At 37.5% G+C, this 20,156-nt stretch overlaps 1 protein-coding gene across 2 annotated transcripts; it reads left to right on the forward strand.

Moving 5' to 3' along the window:
- Window positions 1-207: 207 nt before the first annotated feature.
- On the forward strand, window positions 208-19,990 carry GCLM (glutamate-cysteine ligase modifier subunit). 2 transcript variants are annotated; one of them, XM_007977908.3, is made up of 7 exons: window positions 208-562; window positions 4,957-5,022; window positions 6,469-6,553; window positions 10,536-10,595; window positions 11,594-11,796; window positions 13,657-13,771; window positions 19,283-19,990. In XM_007977908.3, the coding sequence occupies exons 1-7, from the start codon at window positions 437-439 to the stop codon at window positions 19,450-19,452; spliced, it is 825 nt and encodes a 274-aa protein (XP_007976099.2). In that variant the 5' UTR covers window positions 208-436; the 3' UTR covers window positions 19,453-19,990. The 2 variants fall into 2 exon arrangements, with proteins under 2 accessions (XP_007976099.2, XP_072864665.1); XM_073008564.1 differs by lacking the exon at window positions 19,283-19,990 and adding an exon at window positions 14,151-14,269 and having other exon boundaries at window positions 330-562.
- Window positions 19,991-20,156: the final 166 nt, after the last annotated feature.

Genomic DNA, 20,156 nt, shown 5'->3' on the forward strand with positions numbered 1-20,156 from the left:
GCACCACCCGTCGCCACGCCCGCCGAGGGCTGAGGGCCAGTCACTCGCGGGCCGGCGTCCCGCAGCCGATTCGCGCCCCGCCCCTGCCCCGCCGCGGGACGAGTAACGGTTACGAAGCACTTTCTCGGCCGCGATTTCTGCTTAGTCATTGTCTACCAGGAAACAGCTCCCTCAATTTGGAGTCAGCTCTCCCGCTGCGGCCGCAGTAGCCGGGGCCGTAGCCGCAGCCACCGGTGCCTTCCTCTCCCGCCGCCGCCCAGCCGCCGTCCGGCCTCCCTGGGGCCCGAGCGGAGGCCAGGCTCCAGCCGCGCGGCGCCGGCAGCCTCGCGCTCCCTCTCGGGCCTCTCTCGGGCCTCGGGCACCGCGTCCTGTGGGGCGGCCGCCTGCCTGCCCGCCCGCAGCCCCTTAGCCGCTCGGCCCCTGGGCGGCCGCTGCCATGGGTACCGACAGCCGCGCGGCCAAGGCGCTCTTGGCGCGGGCCCGCACCCTGCACCTGCAGACGGGGAACCTGCTGAACTGGGGCCGCCTGCGGAAGAAGTGCCCGTCCACGCACAGCGAGGAGGTGAGCGCGGCGACCGTCGCCGCGGGGCTCCCGGGGCAGGCCTTGGGCCTGGCCGGGCGGTTCCGGGAAGGAAGAAGCACCCGCGGGCGAGGGAGGGTGGCAGGGCCTTGCTCTCACCTGGGCTCCGCCCGCGGGAAGATGCTAGGGCCAGTGTCGGCGCGACCTCGGGTCCAAACACGCTACTGAGGGGCAACGCGTCTAAAAAACTTAGCGGGTGCAGCTGCGCACTGAGTGACGCCTCTCTCGGTGCTGTAAGGCTGGTGGCAAAACTCTCAAACATCCTGGGTCCCTCTTCCTGGCACGGAGGTCACAGAGGGCCAGGACGTCGCTCCGTCCCTCTTCACATCTCTCGCTTCCTTCCCCCACCCTGTCCAGGTAAAGGAATATTTTCGGAGATTGTCCTTTGGTGCATTCGGATGAAGTAGTATTCATAGTACACCTAACTTTTAGAATGTTGACATTAGACTCTCTATTGCCGTGAAGCAAATGAGTAAGCACTCAGTTTTGGCTTTGGAATACCCTAAATACCCTGACTTTAGTCATTACACATTTTATGCATATATCTGTGCATCTATGTATGCTTTATCATTACACATTCTATGCATGTAACAAAATATCACATATGCCCCATAAATATGTACAAATATAATCTATCAATAAAACATAAAAGTTTTGTAAAAACTGGAAAATAAAAAGACTAGTTACTAGTTAGAGGTGACAGAGATTAATCTGGAATTACAAACTTGTTACCTATTTGTTGGCCATTTCTGAGCAGATAGGCATCCACTGCACATTGTGCATATTGGCGGTATGGGACAATTCTAGTATTTAAAAAATAACAAAACCTTTAGATTTAGGAGCTATATGACTTTGGGAAAGTTAAAGTTGGGTAATAAAACCTTCCTCATCAGGTTGTTGTGAGAATTAAGAGGTAAATATAAAAATGCACACCGTACAGGCATCTGTCTCCCTATCATCTGGTTTCATCAGAAAGATAAATCTTAATTAAAAGAAAAACCTTCCTAAACTATGTCGTATTATGATATCAGCTGTGTTCCTAGGCGGTTTCTGCTCTCTTCTATGAGATGTTGGTAACAGACCATGCAGCAGCACACGGCATCCCTCTGAGTTAAGTGCTGGACCTGTGCCCAGGCCTGCTGTTGGGGTCAGTGCCCATCAGGAGATGAGAACTCTTGCTTGTAACTTAAGTAGGAATCTGAGTCTGTACCATATTCTGTGTTTATGTTGCAGCTCAGTGTGTATGTTTTGTTTTATTTAAACCACCTACTTTGGCTGTTTCTCCCAAAGATGAATATTTCTGTATTCGGTACATAGAGTCTTAATTTCTTCCAGTACTGTTGGTGGTACATAAATACAGAATTTTGCACATATATTGATATTATTGGGTGAAATTTTACCTATCTCACAATAGCATACTCTAAAGTAGTGACTCAAAAGAGTTTCTGACTGCAAACACAGTAAGAGGTACATTTTGCCTTGCAATCCAGGTAATAGTTGTATGATCAGTATATCTGAAACAGGTTTCACAAAAAGATATTAGCCCTTATTTTATACTCTGTATTCTGATTTTTTCTGTCTTATTTTAATTTTTAAAATGTTGATTTCTTGATACTCGGAGTCACACACCACAGTTTGTAAAACATTGTTCAAAGGACTAATTCTGGTTTCTAGTGTTTTATTTAGGGCACTTCATAAGACTAGGATAAAACTAAAGAAACTAGAAAACATTTGAGGAAAACTTGAAGGAATGGCATCATACTGTAGGGAAACTATGACTGCTTGGTAAGAGCAAAAGGGGAGGCACATTTTGTTTCTATGTAAAAAGAACTTTGTAACATCCAAAGCTCCAAATTGGGATATACTACTTGGAACAGTTCAGCCTCACTGAAGAGATTAAAGAAACTAAACAAATCACTTATTTTTGAGAAAATGTACATGTTGGGTCGAGAGTTCATTTAAATTTCTTACAAGGTCTTTTCTAGTTCTAATTTTTTAAAAACTGTTATGACCTCTGTCCAGATTTTTTGTTTCACTGGAATTTTATGAAATCAAATAGATTTTAAGTGGACCATTATAGGACTGTTTTGCCCACTTCTTTGTTGTAAGACTGTTTGACTGGTTGAATCATGGTATTGCAAAAATTCTTATACAACTCCAGATCTAATGGTAGGCTAAGTTGTGGTGATGCTTATCCTCAGTGATATTGCGTGTGTATTATAAGAATGAAGAGAGCAGAGAACAAACATAAACATTAATGTTAATGACAAACATTAACCCAAGTACAAGGTTAATGTTTAGTCAATATAGCGAACATGTAATTTACAAGATTAAAAATCATTAGGCTTGTGATAAAGTCAATGAATTTCCTACGCAATTATAATGTTAGACTGCTTTATGATGTGTCCTGACATTTTGCAGAATCCAAGATTAAAGAAATTGTTTCAAGAAGAGGGTGAATACTATGAAAATATACGTACTTTCCTGAATTGAGAAATTCATTGGGAAAGCCTCAAGTGTGCAAATGAGCCGTCCTTCCGGAGGGAAATTTCTTAGAATTCTCCCATGTTTTGAGCCAAAGCACTTCCGATAGAATTTTTAACCTCTAGTTGGTTCTGCTCTTTCAGTGTTTACTAATTTTTAAGAGACTGTTATGACTTGTAATTCTATCTGGAATGATTATCAACTCATTTTCATCCACTGACTTAAATTTGATTATAAATATGCTTTACATAGAGATCTAGACCTTGTGATTTGAATTCAAGTGAATTGTTGTGAATAGCACATACATTATTATTATGGATTGTGAATCTTAACATAGGTAGTTCTGTGCCCTTAAATTGATAAACCAGTTATGTCTTGTAATCATGTGTACTAAGATATACGTAGTACAGTGGTTGTATCAATTTTTATCATAAACAATCATAGTTCAGATAGTTCAGAAGTTTAGTGTCTGCTGTTTCTGTTAGGAAAGTGCTTTTGCAATTCAGGGGCTTGCCTCTAGTTACTCATTTGTGTTTTCATTGATTGCCCACAGAAGAATGCAAAACATTATGTCCTTGGTTATCTAATAAGGCAGTGATTTCAGACTGCCAGGTTTGGCCCATTAGTGGTCATAAATCAGTTCACTGAGTCATGGACCAGTATATTTTTTCTAACTAATATGTTAGAAGCCATTAGAGTGCCTGGCATGTTGTGAAAATAAATATCGTTTTGTGAATGTTTTGTTCCATTATATGTATATAGGTCTTTGCTCACTATGTGAATGTATGTCTTACTTTGGACTACTATCAAATAAGTCTGAAATACACTTTAATAAAGTATGTTTGAATTAATTTACAACATACTAGAATATTTGTATAAAATTTTTTTTGTTTAAGAAAATATGGAAGACAGGTTAGAGGTGCACTTAAATGTTAGGAAATGACTTCTGGACTGTCATACAAGTTGAGTTCTGCAAGATATGTCTATCCTGGTGGTTCTCAGACTTTAGAGTACATAGATAAAGTACTCTCCTTGGGATGCTTGTTAAAATGAAAGTCCAAACTGCTCCTGGAGAGTGATTCAGTGGGTCTAGGATTAGGCTCAGGAGTCTGAACTTTTAATAAACAGCACAGGTGAATCTGAGGTAGGATTTTCCAGCCACACTTATTCTCTAATAATTTAATTTGTTTGTCTTTGAGAAATGTGGCATAGTTGTGATATGAATTCCAGTCAGACAGCCTGGGCTTGACTCCAAGTTCCTCTGTTTATAAACCTTATTTTTGTTTCTTTATGAATGCCTTTTTTTTTTTGGAGGAAACGGAATTGCTCTGTTGCCCAGGCTGGAATGAAATGGCATCATCTCAGCTCACTGTAACCTCCACCTCCTGGGTTCAAGAAAAATTGTCCTTCCTCAGCCACTTGAGTAGCTATTACAGGCATGCACTACTATGCCCACATGATTTTTGTAATTTTAGTAGAGACGGGTTTCACCATGTTGGCCAGGCTGGTCTTGAACTCCTCACCTCAAGTGATTTGCCTGCCTCAGCCTCCCAGAGTGCTGGGATTACAGGCATGAGCCGCCGTACCTGGCCTGTGAATGCTTTTATGTCTCAACAGTTTGCTTAAATTTTCACTGGTACAAAAAACACTTTAAAGTAATTAGACAACTGCTTTAGTTCAAGAACCTTTGAGAAACAAGAGTAGGGTGGAAACAGGCCTGAATTTATCTATGTTAAAGGAAACAAAAACCCTGTAGAATTAAAATTGGGGTTCATATGTATTTCCTGTTGCTATCTTTTTTTTCCTGCTTATCAAATTAATATATTCTTATTGTAGAAGTACAGAAAAGTACAGAGTTTGATTAACAGTTTTAAACTGCATTCCTTTTGCAGCTTCGTGATTGTATCCAAAAAACCTTGAATGAGTGGAGTTCCCAAATCAACCCAGATTTGGTGAGGGTAAGTGAAATGCGAATGCAAAAATCATGCCGGTCAAAAAGGAAGTAAAGTAAACAGGAATTTAATTTCTTCAGTTTTGTGAGGGAAGTCAAATAGGCAATTAGCCATAAAACTCTCTGTGGTCGATTTGCTGAGACGGCACTCTGATCCAGTAGGCTTATGCATAAAACAGAAAATCTAGACTGTAGGCAACTGTTTAACCAGACAAGATACTAGGATTCTCATGCTTAATTCTCACCACAGTTTCCTCACTGTGGTTTCCTCACTATTAGTGTTTTATTTCAGTTTATATTTGGTCTAGTAGAGGAATGATTATCAGTTGTGATTGACTGATTGCTTTGGTAGACTCAATGTCACTAGAAGTAATTTTTCAAATGTCAGTTTCCGATGAAACAGTAAGGAACTGTGTTCCATTAAATGTCAGTATATGGCTACTGTCATAAATGTTAGTGTTCAAAACCCTAAACCACTCTTTGAAATCTAACTCAGTCAAAGGCTCACAGCACATTACTTAGGCTACTTTAAAAGTATGGAAAAGGACATGTGCAGAAATACTGGTTCCTCTGGGCATACCACAACCATGTAACTCTATAGCTACTATATAGACATTGAGTAATGGTTTTTTAAATCAATCTCTGTTTCTCCGAAATGACTATTTATTCTATTTATGCTTGACTTGTAAACACTTACTGAACCCCTGATATGTGCTGTGAAAGTGCTCAAGAATCATGGGAAAGCCTTAGCTGTTTACTTTGTATGATATTGTAAATGTAAGTTAATACATTTCTGATATATATGTACTAATATTTTCTCATTATCCTTGTGCATTATTCATTAAAATACATTCAAATGGCCTTTGCTTTTTTCTGTTGCACTTAGGAAAAAAGTTTTGGTTTACAATGCTTGTGATTACAGGCCGGGCACAGTGGCTTACGCCTATAATCCCAGCACGTTGGGAGTCTGAAGCAGGTAGATCACCTGAAGTCAGGAGTTTGAGACCAGCCTGGCCAACACGGCAAAATCCCATCTCTACTAAAAATACAAAAAAAAAAAAAAAACAGGCGTGGTGGTACGTGCCTGTAATCCCAGCTTGGGAGGCTGAGGCAGGAGAATGACTTCTTTTTAGAGTAAAATTATCTGCTGTGCTAGTGTTTCTGACTCCTCACATATGCCCCCACTGCTTGTTTTTAATTTTTTTGATCATGCCTTCTTTCTAAATACCTCGTCAAAATGAGACAGATTTTCTCAGAAAACAGATACACACACACCATTTTACCTTTATGTCAGAGCTTTACAACCCTTGTGAAGCCCACCCAGCCACCCAGACCTCAGGTAAATAGCTCTGTTGTCTTATAGGTTCTCTGCTTCTAAAAGGCATTATGGATAATAGAAAATTTTATAATTAATCAGAAGCATTAAATTTTGTATTTATTGTGTTTATTATAGGAATTACCAGATGTCTTGGAATGCACTGTATCTCATGCAGTAGAAAAGATAAATCCTGATGAAAGAGAAGAAATGAAAGTTTCTGGTAAAGTACAGTCTTTTCAATTTATTTTGTTACATAGTGGAAGCGATGGATTTTGATAGGCATTAAAATAAGCCTTTCTTTACTCAGACACTAAATGTGAGAAATTCAAAAATTATTTTTTAACATAATTTTACTTAAACTCCAAGATGGAGTTCTAAGAGGTCAATGCTGGCTATTATATAAGAGTCAGAATAGAATTTCAACTTGCTGTTCTTCATGATGGTGTCATCATGTCATGTAATTTATGTGTCAAACTTCAGAGCAGTAGAAAGATTAAGATGAAGGAGATGGAAAGGATAAAGAGAAGGCTTAGAAGCAGTGTCCACCCAAAGCAAGCATAAGCACCCCCTTCTGGTAAGATACTGGTAAGCAATGTCTGAGGTCACCTGCAAATATAAAAAGAAACCTGGGCAAGTTACATGGAGAGAAAGAAAATACTGTAACACCCATTCAGGAAATGTAGTGAGTGACAAATTCCAGAAACTGTACTATACTCAAGGAATACAAAAATGAAAAGATACGCCGTCTCTGCCCTTACCTTACAGTTAGCATAGCATAATCATTAAAAGCTTGAGCTTTGAAGTTTCTGGGTATGCAGATTACAGGCTAGTATAATGTTGGGCCAACAAAGACTTTAACCTCCCTGAGCCTCAGTTTTCTCATCTATAAAATGGGGATGTATCTGTTTCTCTGGCTTCTTTTTAAACTGGATGAAATAACAAAAGAAGCACTTAGCACAGTGCTTGCCTCAAAGTAAGTTCTAGGTAGCTATTGTTTGCTACCATGTTGTTGTTATTGTGGTTGTTGCTATTTTATTATTATTGAGATGGTTAATAATAATAAATTGCATGTAAGATGAGATAGGGTATTGTCTTTTTAATCTAACTATAGTAACTACCATTTATTGAGTCTTGCTTTGTGCCAGACACTGTACTTGGTACTTTATGGTTATATTTTCTCATTTAATTCTCAAAACAATCCTGCAAGGTAAGTCTGTTACCGCATTGCATTAGTGATCTTAAATAACTTGAAGGTTGTCATACAACCAGTAAGTGGTTGAACCAGGAATCCACTCGGGTATGCCTACCTCCAAAACCCATTTTTTCCTGTTAATTTTACATTGCTGTTTGTGTTGGAAAGGACGTAAACCAACATTCTTTCTGAGGTTGACTGTAATTCATGATTTAGTTCCATCTTGGGTCTCTTAGAAGTTGTCTTCAGTTCCTACAGGGCTTGAGATTTTTTAATAGGTATCAAAATTCTCCCCATCTAAAGAGCTTTCCTCTTTCTACCTATCTAAAAAAGCCTCATCCTTCAGAGAAAGGAGGCCATTTCAGACGGCACAAATTCATGGACAGAGGAATAGTAGTGGGGAAGGTTTTCATAGAGTTATAGGAGCTAAAGTTAGACCAAAGTAGTAAATACTGACTCTCATCTAGTAGAGAAGCTGGGATGGCTGTTCAATAAGGAGTAATCTCAGGGAAGCAGTGTTTTTAGAGGGATCACCTAGCAGTAGGAAGGAAGGGACTCATATAAGAAACATACAAGAAAATGTGTTGCATATATCGAATGTCAGGCACTTTATATAAGGGTATTTCATTAGCCCTATTTTTCTCCATTTCCTCTTTCGATTTTTTTCTTTTCTTGCTCTTCTGCTACTCTACCTGTTTGTCTATTGAGTAAATTTATTTTTTTGAACAGTGAGTTTACATAAATATGTACATATAAAGTTGAATTTAAATGAAACCAAAACCTCAATCTTACAAATATAGAAAATGACTCAACTTTCCTAGTAACCAAAGAAATGACAATTAATGTGGTCCTGGGTAGGTATGTATTGTACCTACTAAGTTTTTTTAAAAATTTAATAATAGCATCCTATGTTGATAGAAGAGCAATTCTTAATTGGTGGTGGTGTGGTAAACTGGCACACATCTTTTAAAATATAACAAGACTGACACAAAACGTCATGTGCTTTGACTCATAATCACATTTCTAACAATTCATCCCTGGGAAATGATATAGTATAATGCTGAACAACAAGTTACTAAGATGTTTGTGTTGGCATTATATATGTGAAAATAGAAAACTGGAACTACTACTGGAACATTTACTAACCTAAATGTTCAATAAGTAGAACTCATTTAATAAATGCCACTCTTCAAAACTACAAAATAATATTCAACCATTAAAAAATGAGCATGTAAAATTGGCTGGCCTCAGTGGCTCACGCCTGTAATCCCAGCACTTTGGGAGGCGAGTCAGGTGGATCATTTGAGGCCAGGAGTTTTGAGACCAGCCTGGGCAACATGGCAAAACCCCGTCTCTACTAAAAATACAAAAATGAGCCAGGCATGGTGGCGCAGGCCTATAAGCCCAGCTACTTGGGTGGCTGAGGCATGAGAATTGCTTGAACCAGGAGGAGGTTGCAGTGAACCAAGATGGCACCACAGTGCGACAGAGAAAGACTCTGTCTCAAAAAAAAAAAAGTATGTAAAATTATACACTAAAAACACAGAATATATTCAAGGCCACCCCTAAGTGGAAAAAAAGCCACAGAATACACAGAAGTCTAAACAATAATTTGGGTGATGAGACTGGCAATTCTTTTTGGTCTTTCTACTTTTATAGGTCTTCCTCATTTCCACAGTAAGCACATGACTATTAGGATAAAAAAAATTTTTCCTGATGTGGTGCTGTAATCCCAGCACCTTGGGAAGATTGCTTGAGGCCAGGAGTTCAAGAGTCCCTGGGCAACATATCGAGACCCTGTCTCTACAAAAAAATGAAAAAAATTAGCCAGGTGTAGGGGTACATGCCTGTAGTCCTAGCTACTTGGGAGGCTAAGGTGAGAGGAACACTTGAGCTCAGAATGTTGATGCTGCAGTGAACTGTGATCGCACCACTGCACTCCAACCTGGATGAGAGTGAGACCCTGTCTCAAGAAAAAATTGTGGTGATTCACACCTGTAATCACAGCACTTTGGGTGACTGAAGCGGGAGGATCCCTTGAGGTCAAGAGTTTAAGGCCAGCCTGGGCAATATAATGAGACCCTGTCTCTACAAAAAATTTTTTAAATTAAAGAAATTTTAAGATAACTAAATACTACATAGAAATATATTTAAAATATTTGTTATATAAAGTTAAACCAAATAGAAGAGGAAATAATGTTATGCCCTACTTCATATGACCAAAAACTGGAAGATAATGTCTGAAAATGAAAATGATTGTATTGGGAAGGTAGAATTGTGGACCTTTTTTTTTTTTTTCTCAGTTTTCTTCTCATTACATTTTTTATTTAGTCTTTGTATATAGATTTTGGTTTATTGGAGAAAGTATATAATGTGCTCTATTAATGTTTAAGTCATAAAAATATAAATTTCAATTAATTTAAGCTCCAATAGTTATCTAACCTGCTTCTAATAAATGGGAAATAAATATTTACTTTTTGTTTTGATAAACAGATATTTGTTGGCAACTAGCACATGATTTTAAAAGTACAGTGGCCGGGCGCGGTGGCTCAAGCCTGTAATCCCAGCACTTTGGGAGGCCGAGACGGGCGGATCACGAGGTCAGGAGATCGAGACCATCTTGGCTAACACGGTGAAACCCTGTCTCTACTAAAAAAAATACAAAAAATTAGCCGGGCGAGGTGGCGGCGCCTGTAGTCCCAGCTACTCGGGAGGCTGAGGCAGGAGAATGGTGTAAACCCAGGAGGCGGAGCTTGCAGTGAGCTGAGATCCGGCCACTGCACTCCAGCCTGGGTAACAGAGCGAGACTCTGTCTCAAAAAAAAAAAAAAAAAAAAGTACAGTGGAACTATACATATATGTCTTAAAACTATAAAGTTATGTGACTGGGAAAGGAAAAATAATTCATTCAGGATTATCTGTCATCTTAGTATTATAGTAGTGTTAATGCTAGCATATAGTGAAATGTGTATCTAAATGTAGTAATCAGTTTTGTTTTCTTTGTTACCCAGCAAAACTGTTCATTGTAGGATCAAACTCTTCATCATCAACTAGAAGTGCAGTTGACATGGGTAAGCAAAAACTAAATTTTTTATCTTAATAGTGGACTTTAAATTAGTGTAGGTGTATTAGTTATAACTTGTGTTTAGCTCCGGGTAAAAAGAAAATGAGTTGATTCCAATTTTACCTTTTAAAGTTCTAGCCTAGTTTCTTATGGCTTCTGTAAAATCATACTGACTTACGTAGGTCATACTTTGATATGCAAGAGGAACGTAAAAGGTGTAATGTAGTTAAATGTTCACTATCTTTTTGGAGATAGAAGTTCTTAATCATATTCTTAGCCCTTTTAGTATTAGAGGTGAAATATCAAAACCAACAACGGCAAAAAAAAAAAAAAAATTCAAGTATTTTATATCTATTTTTAGCACTTAGGTTATTATGATAATAAAAAATTCTTCCAGTATTTACATATATTGAAAACTCAAATAATTGGCTCTTTAATGTAACTTTAGAATGAATAATCATTTAAAATAAGCTCTTCAATTATTTTTATAGAAATTAAGAAGTTATCTACCTCTATAAATGTGGATTAAGACCAAACATTCAGTTTTTCAGTGTCTCAAGCTTATTCTTTGCTGTGACTACCAGTTACAGAATATTAGGTCATAATTCTTGTGATCATCCCTATGCGATAGTAGTGAGCAAGTAGAACTGGAGAAGAAAATTTTATGGAGATAAGGGAGCTACTAAAAACTTCTGGGACCTAGGAAACAAGAAGAAATTTTTTTCCCCAGAAAGAGGAGCATGTAGTAGCTGCAAGCTGCCTAGGAAGAAGGCAGGTCAGAGAAACCCACTTGTCTGCCACACAGAGCAAGTAGGTAAATGGGCACTTACACATTTTTGAAAGACGGAAATGTTCTAAATGAAAAGTAAACTATGAAATAATCTGTTATTTTGAAAACTAGTGAAGAATATGGACAGAATTCAGTGAGATACTTTGAAAACATTAGAAATATTTGTTTTTATGAGGTAACAAGCGTTATTCTCTTTGTGTTTTCCTTCCTATCAGCCTGTTCAGTCCTTGGAGTTGCACAGCTGGATTCTGTGATCATTGCTTCGCCTCCTATTGAAGATGGAGTTAATCTTTCCTTGGAGCATTTACAGCCTTACTGGGAGGAATTAGAAAACTTAGTTCAGAGCAAAAAGATTGTTGCCATAGGTACCTCTGATCTAGACAAAACACAGTTGGAACAGCTGTATCAGTGGGCACAGGTAAGGGATGGCAGGATCATGAGTACTCTGGGAAGAACTTGCCCTTTTCAGTCTTTGCTGCACACTGTTGAGCATGATGCACATAGTGGCCATCCCTGCAGGGTGACTTTTCCACATGTGGGAGTTTTGTTTTGTTTCTGCAGGAGTTTTGAGGCAGGTTTTATCATTTGGAGTTTTTGTTTCTTTTTATTTAAATGTATCTCTGATTGAACTGAATGTTAATCCCAGTTAAAATGAGTGACAAAAATACTAGAAAATGTGTGTTAAAACATTTATAGCCAAATGAATTAAGGCCATTTCCTTCAGTTCTACTTATGTGCTGAAAACAATAATACCTAAAGAAAAACCTTACAGCCGGGTGCAGTGGCTCACGTCTGTAATCCCAGCACTTTGGGAGGCCGAAGCAAGCAGATCATGAGGTCAGGAGTTCGAGACCAACCTGACCAATATGGTGAAACCCTATCTCTACTAAAAATAAAAAAATTAGCTGGGCGTGGTGGCACATGCCTGTAATCCCAGCTACTCAGGAGGCTGAGGCAGGAGAATCACTTGAACCCCAGAGGCGGAGGTTGCAGTGAGCTAAGATTGCACCACTGTACTCCAGCCTGGGTGACAGAGCAAGACTCTGTCTCAAAAAAAAAAAAAAACCTTCTTTTTCTTTAGGTACTATTAGACCATGACTCTAATTTCCTAAGGGAACATTATATATAACAAATATTTTGCTGTTATTCAAAGATGTGTAAGACTGTCAGTTCATACAACTTGATATGGAGTGAGTGTCATAAATTAATTATTCCCCCTCTCTGGTCTAATAACTTGCATTATTAGGAAAGTCACTTGCTGGCATTTTACCTTTACTCTCAGTATTTTTCTTTATTCCTTTTCCTTCTTCTTCAGCCTTCTCCTTTTCAGAGCTTTCAGAGTTTCTTATGGACAGGAAGACCTAGAGAAAGTATTTCCCCTTCTCCTTGATGGTAGCCAGTATGAGGTCAAGAAACTACTGGAGAGACTTAGATGATTCAGAATGTAAATTAACCAGTGCAGCTGCTGGAAGCTGTCAGTTCTTTTCTTTCAAAATGTGTATGATTCATAGCCATATTTTGCACTTTAAATATATTTACTTGTATTTGATCCTCTACCTTTAAGACCTATTCCCTCTGTAGCTGAAACCATCACACTTAACAAACTAACAAAAAGCATGTTTGTTTTCTAGGCAGATGTATTAAATTGTTAAATGGTTCTAGCAGGAGACTTTTTAATAGTGTAGTACCGGGCCAGGCATCGTGGCTCACACCTGTAAGCCCAGCACTTTGGGAGGCCGAGGTGGGTAGATCACCTGAGGTCAGGAGTTCAAGACCAGCCTGACCAACATGGTGAAACCCAGTCTCTACTAAAAACACAAAAAATTAGCTGGGCGTGGTGGCGGGCGGCTGTAATCCCGGCTCCTCAGGAGGCTGAGGCAGGAGAATTGCTTGAACCCAGGAGGTGGAGGTTGCAGTGAGCCAAAATCATGCCACTGCACTCCAGCCTGGGCAACAGAGCAAGACTCCATCTCAAAAAAAAAAAAAAAAAAGTGTAGTACTATGTTGGATTTTTCCTCCCCCTAGTGGTACACTGCAAAATACATTTTGCAACATACTACATAGGGAAAAGGTAATAGGGAATTCCTATTCCCTATTACTACTAACCTAGGTTAGAAAAGCATATATTAATAATGATATTAATGTAAAAGTATTTTGTAAGCTTTAAGCACTGTGAATTGTGATTTTTCATATGTTCTAAAATTATGTTATTGCTTATTACTTTCTATTTTTGGTATTTAATTTAGTAGTGATATCATGATTTTATTTTCACTTCTAGGTAAAACCAAATAGTAACCAAGTTAATCTTGCCTCCTGCTGTGTGATGCCACCAGATTTGACTGCATTTGCTAAACAATTTGACATACAGCTGTTGACTCACAATGATCCAAAAGGTAAAACTGATATTTTCACTGTAGAGATTGATCATAAGCTTTGTCTTACAAAAAGGCACTTGTTGATACATAATTTTAAGTGTGGACAGTGATAAAAATACAATGTTATCTGAACTATTCTTAATGGTTAGTTCAAAACATATATGTCTTTATTTTCAGAAAACTTTATCTCTGTACCAATGGGGAAAAAAAAGTGAAGGGATCATTTCCTGAACATCTGGTCTTTTGAGGTTCACAAATATTAAACTACACAGAAAAGATCTTTTGAGACATTCTAAATAGTAATATATATAATACTATCTAGCATAGCAAAGACTGGATCAAAAGGCCACTTGATTTTTTCTTTGGTTTTGAGATGGAGTCTTGTTCTGTTGCCGAGGATGGAGTGCAGTGGCATGATCTCAACTGACTGCAGTCTCCACCTCCCGGACTCAAGCTATCCTCCTGCCTCAGCCTTCCAAGTAGCTGGGACTACAGGCACATACCACCACACTTAGCTAATTTTTGTATTTTTTTAGAGACAGGGTTTCACCATGTCACCCAGGTTGGGCTTGAATTTCTGGACTCAAGCAATTCCTCCACCTCAGCCTCCCAAGGTGCTGGGATTTTAGGCATAAGCCACTGTGCCTGGCCAAAAGGCTATTTTATTCAAGGAAATAAATATCTGGAAAAAGTGGCACATGTAATATAATTCAAAACTTAATAAGCAACTTAGGATACGTAAGTAGGTATTTTATTAAGACATGTTTATATTTGATTAATGAGAATGGCTTGTCTGTCTTTTATAGAGTAATTTTTTGCAACATTTTATAAGATAACTAGAAAGACTTGGAGGATAATATTGAACATAACTTGCAAAGATAAATGTTTCAGAGAGCCTGTATATTAGTAAGTATTTTTGGCATAAATGAGAAATGTTTGTTTATAAGTGAGAAATGTCTTGTGAAAGTTTTAATTCTCGATGACATTTTTATAGAAGTTCTGATTTAATAAATATTAGAGGAAATCATATTTCATAGATAATTCCCACCAAAAAAATATTCAGCTTTTACTTCCATACCTAAAAAGATGACACAATATCGGTGGGTTGATTCAGTTTGCTCATTTTAAGAATGCTATGGATAATCTATTAAAACTTTATACTATTTATTAGCAGTCTGCTTCATTCTCATTTCTTCACTGTTTCATCAGAGGAGGGGGAGATGGAGGAGAAAGAGTTTTAATAGTTATTGTTCCTTGAATGCCAAGCATCATGCCAAATGCCTCAGAGAGGTTATCTATAATCCTCACAACAACTGAAACTCTACATTTTTTTAGTCAGGAAATAGAGCCTCAGAGTGAAAGGAACTAGCCAAGGTCACCCAGCTGGCTTTGGGCAAAGTTTGAACTTGGCCTAAGTCTTGGATTATTTTGGAGCCTTTTCCACTATACAATCTCTCTGATTTGAAACGTTAGTATTATAATATTACAGTGACTTTTGCCTTCCCAATAGAGCTTTCACAATCAAGTAAACTGATTTTTTAAGCCATTTTAGTGAAAAATCTAACAAATGTTATGCTGATTTATTCTGAACTGTAAGTCATTTAAATTTTAACTTTCCATATGTTGGCAGATGTCATGTGTCTGTTTACTTTTTGGAGGCTCTTCTAACAGTAATTGTTACCAACAGCTGATGATCCAGCCTGTACCCTCTTCTAGCTTCACTTGAAAAAAAACTCAATCCTTTTTCTAGTAGGAAAGGTAATAGGAAGAGATTAAGGTGTCTAGTGTTTTATTTTCACATCTCTAAATGTTGACATTTAGAATGTGTGCTAATACGGCAAAATATGTTGCATATGTATATGAGGAGAGAGATTTAATCCTTTTTATATTTTTTGTATTACTGACATAATTTGATACTTGGTTGTCTTTTTTAATTCTAAGACTTTTGGTGAAAATGTATAGGCTTATCCTGCATTTATCATTAATGAACCGTCAGACACTTTAATCTATAATGAAGCGACTCTTGATTTAATTTGTCATGTTTACTGACTAAAGAGTTCAACCATAGTTAAATTTTAAAAGTATGTAGTTAATGAATAGCATAGTCTCTGATTTTGTGTCATATTTTTAATTTTTTTAAGGAACCAAACTGTAAAACATTTAACTCTGCTTGTCATCTAAAATAGAATTTTGTTTATAAATTCCCTGAAGGTCTACCCCTGTTCTAAAAATTACCCTTACTCCCCATAATGGGTTTATTTTCCATTACCCTTTGTACTAGAAGTGTAATAACAATTTAACTAGAGAGTAAAATTGTAAAGTAGATGATCTTGAATTTAGAACTTTCCCTTTTTGTTTGTTCCCTGCCCCCCATTTCGATTAAATCCAATCTGTATTATATCTCTTTCCTTCAGGGTCCTCTTTGTTAGAAAATCTGATAAACAAATCCATATTAATGTTAATTTTCCAAGGAGACATTTGCATTCTATTTATGAAAACTATCATTCACTAGTGATGTGACCTTGGCCAAGTTACCAAACCTCTCTGCCTCAGTTTCCCCCCATAAAGGAGATAATAGTATCTATCTCATAGGGTTAGCATGTGGATTAACTAAGTTAATACATGTAAGTACTCAGAAAAGTACCTGGCACATGAAAATAGCTAACATTGATTGAGCGTTTACTATTAATGCTATTCAGGTATCACAGCAGTTCATTTGGGAGTAGGTGGGTCCTTTAGCACTCCGAAATCAAACTGTGAAGATGCTCACTTAATCCCTATCTGTAGGTTGCTTCTGACCCCAGTGGAATCTTTCCATATTGATTGATGCATATAATAGATGTCTGAGCACCATTTGCCAGCCATTGTTCTGGATACTGGAGATAAAGGACCAAGTCAGACAAAAATAAACCCTCATGGAATTTATATTCTAATGGGAGGAGACAGACAGTAAAATAAATGTTACATATGATAAGTGGTAGTATATGCTATGGAGATAATTTGGCTGAAGCAGAAAGAGTATCCAAGTTAATTGTTGTTTTATATGGTACAGTCAGAGAGGCCTCTCTACTAAGGTAATATTAATCAGAGACCTGCAGGAAGGGAGTGAGCCATGTGAATATCTGGAAAAAGTATGTTCAAGGAAAAGGGAGAAGCTAATTCAGAGGCCCCAAGGTGTGAATGTGCTTCAGGTTTTCAGGATACAGCAAGGAGGCGAGGCCAGTGTGGCCAGAGAAGAGGCAGTGAGGAGAGGAGTGGTGGGATATATATGGCATCAGAGCAGTCATAGAGAGCTTGGATATAAACTTGGAATTTGCTGGGCATGGTGGCTCACACCTGTAATCCCAGCACTTTGGAAGGCCAAGGCAGGGTATCTCTTGAGTCCAGGAGTTTGAGACCAGCCTAGGCAACATAGTAAGACCTCATATCTACAAAAATAATAATAATTAAATTAGCTGGCCTTGGTGATGCACACCTCTAGTCCTAGCTACTCAGGAAAATGAGGTGGAAGGATGCATTGAGCCCAGGAGTTTGAGGCTGCAGTGAGCTGTGATCATGCCACTGCACTCCAGCCTGGGCAACAGAGTAAGACATTGCCTCAAAAAAAAAAAAGAAAAAAAGAAAAGAAAAAAAGAATTGGTACTGTGGCATTCTCAAGTTATCAACTGCTGGTAGAAGTGTAAAGCATAGCCTTTCTGTAAAGCAGCTGGCAATATGGCGTGTACCTAGCTTTAAGAATGTACTTGTACTTTGGCCCTTCATTTCACAGCCAGGCATGCATTTTAAAATGTTCGTCATCTGCATTATTGTGGCGGTTTGTTTCTTCCATATTTGGAGATAAATTTATGTGTAGACTTTTTTTGTAAGATATAGTTGATAACAAAAATTTATTTAAATGGTCTTGCAATGATTTGTATTCAAATGCTTAAAGAAAGCATTGCTGGTACAAATATTCCTATTTTTAGAAAGGGTTTTTATGGATCAATGCCCCAGGTGTCATCAGAGCCATTGGTGTTTTCATTGTTTAAAATGTCACCTGTAAAATGGGCATTATTTATGTGTATATGGCTTTTTTTTGGCATTCCTGATAAATGTATTATATAAAGTCTATACATTGGATAACACTAATATATTTAAACTTACAGAGTTATTTGTAATGCAAACCACCATTTTAATGTACTGTAATTAATATGGTTATAATACATATAGTCCTTCTGTCCTCCCATCCACACAACTTTGTGTGTGTAATAAACCGATTTTTGTTTGAAAATATTTTTTGTGGCCGGGCACAGTGGCTCACACCTGCACTTTGGGAGGCCAACTTGGGTGGATCACCTGAGGTCAGGAGTTCGAGACCAGCCTGACCAACATGGTGAAACCCCATCTCTACTAAAATACAAAAATTGGTTGGGTGTGATGGCACCTACCTGTAATCCCAGCTACTCGAGAGGCTGAGGCAGGAGAATCTCTTCAACCCGGGAGGCGGAGGTTACAATGAGCCGAGTTCGCGCCACTGCACTCCAGCCTGGGTGACAGAGCGAGACTCCATCTCAAAAAAAAAAAAAAAAAAAAAAAAACTCTTGTATCTCAATATTTTTAAACCATGGGCCTAAATAAAACTAATTTTGCTCAAGTTTTCTCAACCTAGGGAAAAAGAACTATTGTTCCATATTCAAAATAAATATAATAGACCCTTTTCCTAAGTAAGATTTTGTGGTTTACTGATCACACCATTGCACTCCAGCCTGGGCAACAGAGTGAGATGCCATCTTAAAAAAAAAAAAATATATATATATATATATATATATTTAAAGAACGTTTATCCTGACATTATTTTTATTAGCAAAATATTAGGAAAAACAAATGTTTTGACCAATAATAGGGAAATATATGATTATGATAGCTATATAATATAGTAGTGGGGAAATTATTAAAAATGATCTTTTCACAGACTATTACATGGGAAAATATTCACAATATAAGTGGAAAAAGATAATTGAAAAGGCTGTAACTACAGTATGATTTCTAGTTTTATAAGATACAGGTATACCCACACAGATACAGATATAAGATATAGAGAGATTCAAGATATGGATGGAGATATATATATGAAGATATATACACATATACACCAAAAAAGTTGTAAGAAAGTGCATGACAATGGTGTATCATCTCCAATTGATAGGATTATCAGTTACTTTTTTTTTCTTTAGACTTTCCTGTATTTTCCCTGACTATACATTAGAATCACCTGGAGATCTTTAAAAAACTGTGGATGTCTAGGCCGCACTCACCAAAAGTTATGAATTAAATAGGCTGGGGTACAGTTGTAGTTACTTTTTTAAATAACTGCCTCGGAGTTTCTAATACTCTGGTTCAGATTCATAGCACACACATGAAGGATAAGCATATTATATATTAAATTTTGAGGGTTTCTTTTGTTATGTTAAATGCTTACCTACATAGTAAAGTGCTTTTTTGTTTTCCAATTTAACACGCTGGAGTTTTGTTTGTTGTTGTTTCTTTTAGAACTGCTTTCTGAAGCAAGTTTCCAAGAAGCTCTTCAGGAAAGCATTCCTGACATTCAAGCGCACGAGTGGGTGCCACTGTGGCTACTGCGATACTCGGTCATTGTGAAAAGTAGAGGAATTATCAAATCAAAAGGCTACATTTTACAAGCTAAAAGAAGGGGTTCTTAACTGACTTAGGAGCATAACTTACCTGTAATTTCCTTCAATATGAGAGAAAATGGAGTTGTGTAAAAATCTAGTTACTGCCTGTAAATGGTGTCATTGAGGCAGATATTCTTTCGTCATATTTGACAGTATGTTGTCTGTCAAGTTTTAAATACTTATCTTGCCTCCATATCAATCCATTCTTATGAACCACTTTATTGCTTTCCTTAAACTATTGTTTTCTAATTGAAATTGTCTATAAAGAAAATACTTGCAATATATTTTTCCTTTATTTTTATGACTAATATAAATCAAGAAAATTTGTTGTTAGATATATTTTGGGCTAGGTATCAGGGTAATGTATATACATATTTTTTATTTCCAAAACAAATTCATTAATTGCTTCTTAACTCTTATTATAACTAACCAATTTAATTACAATTGTTAAAACTGAAATACTGGAAGAAGATATTTTTCCTGTTATTGATGAGATATAACAGAATAACTGGAGTAGCTGGGATTTACTAGTAGTGTAAATAAAATTCACTCTTCAATACATGAATGGAAACTTAAATTTTTTTATGTGTCCTTGCTTATAGTTTAGCTGTAATGATGTAACCATGTATTCTTGTACCGTATTATCTCTTTTTATTACTTATAAAGACAAACCAAAGTAAATCTGAAAAGGAGACTAGAAGCTTTGAAATTATTGTTTGGGGGGTTTATAA

The sequence above is a fragment of the Chlorocebus sabaeus genome, chromosome 20 (genome assembly GCF_047675955.1).
Source record: "Chlorocebus sabaeus isolate Y175 chromosome 20, mChlSab1.0.hap1, whole genome shotgun sequence".
Taxonomy (NCBI): domain Eukaryota; kingdom Metazoa; phylum Chordata; class Mammalia; order Primates; family Cercopithecidae; genus Chlorocebus; species Chlorocebus sabaeus.

Coding starts and splice junctions, on each gene's coding strand:
- GCLM (XM_007977908.3), top strand. CDS start 437: ATGGGTACCGACAGCCGCGCGGCCAAGGCGCTCTTGGCGCGGGCCCGC. Junction 6,554..10,535: donor AGAAGAAATGAAAGTTTCTG/GTAAAGTACAGT, acceptor TTTGTTACCCAG/CAAAACTGTTCATTGTAGGA. Junction 10,596..11,593: donor TAGAAGTGCAGTTGACATGG/GTAAGCAAAAAC, acceptor CCTTCCTATCAG/CCTGTTCAGTCCTTGGAGTT.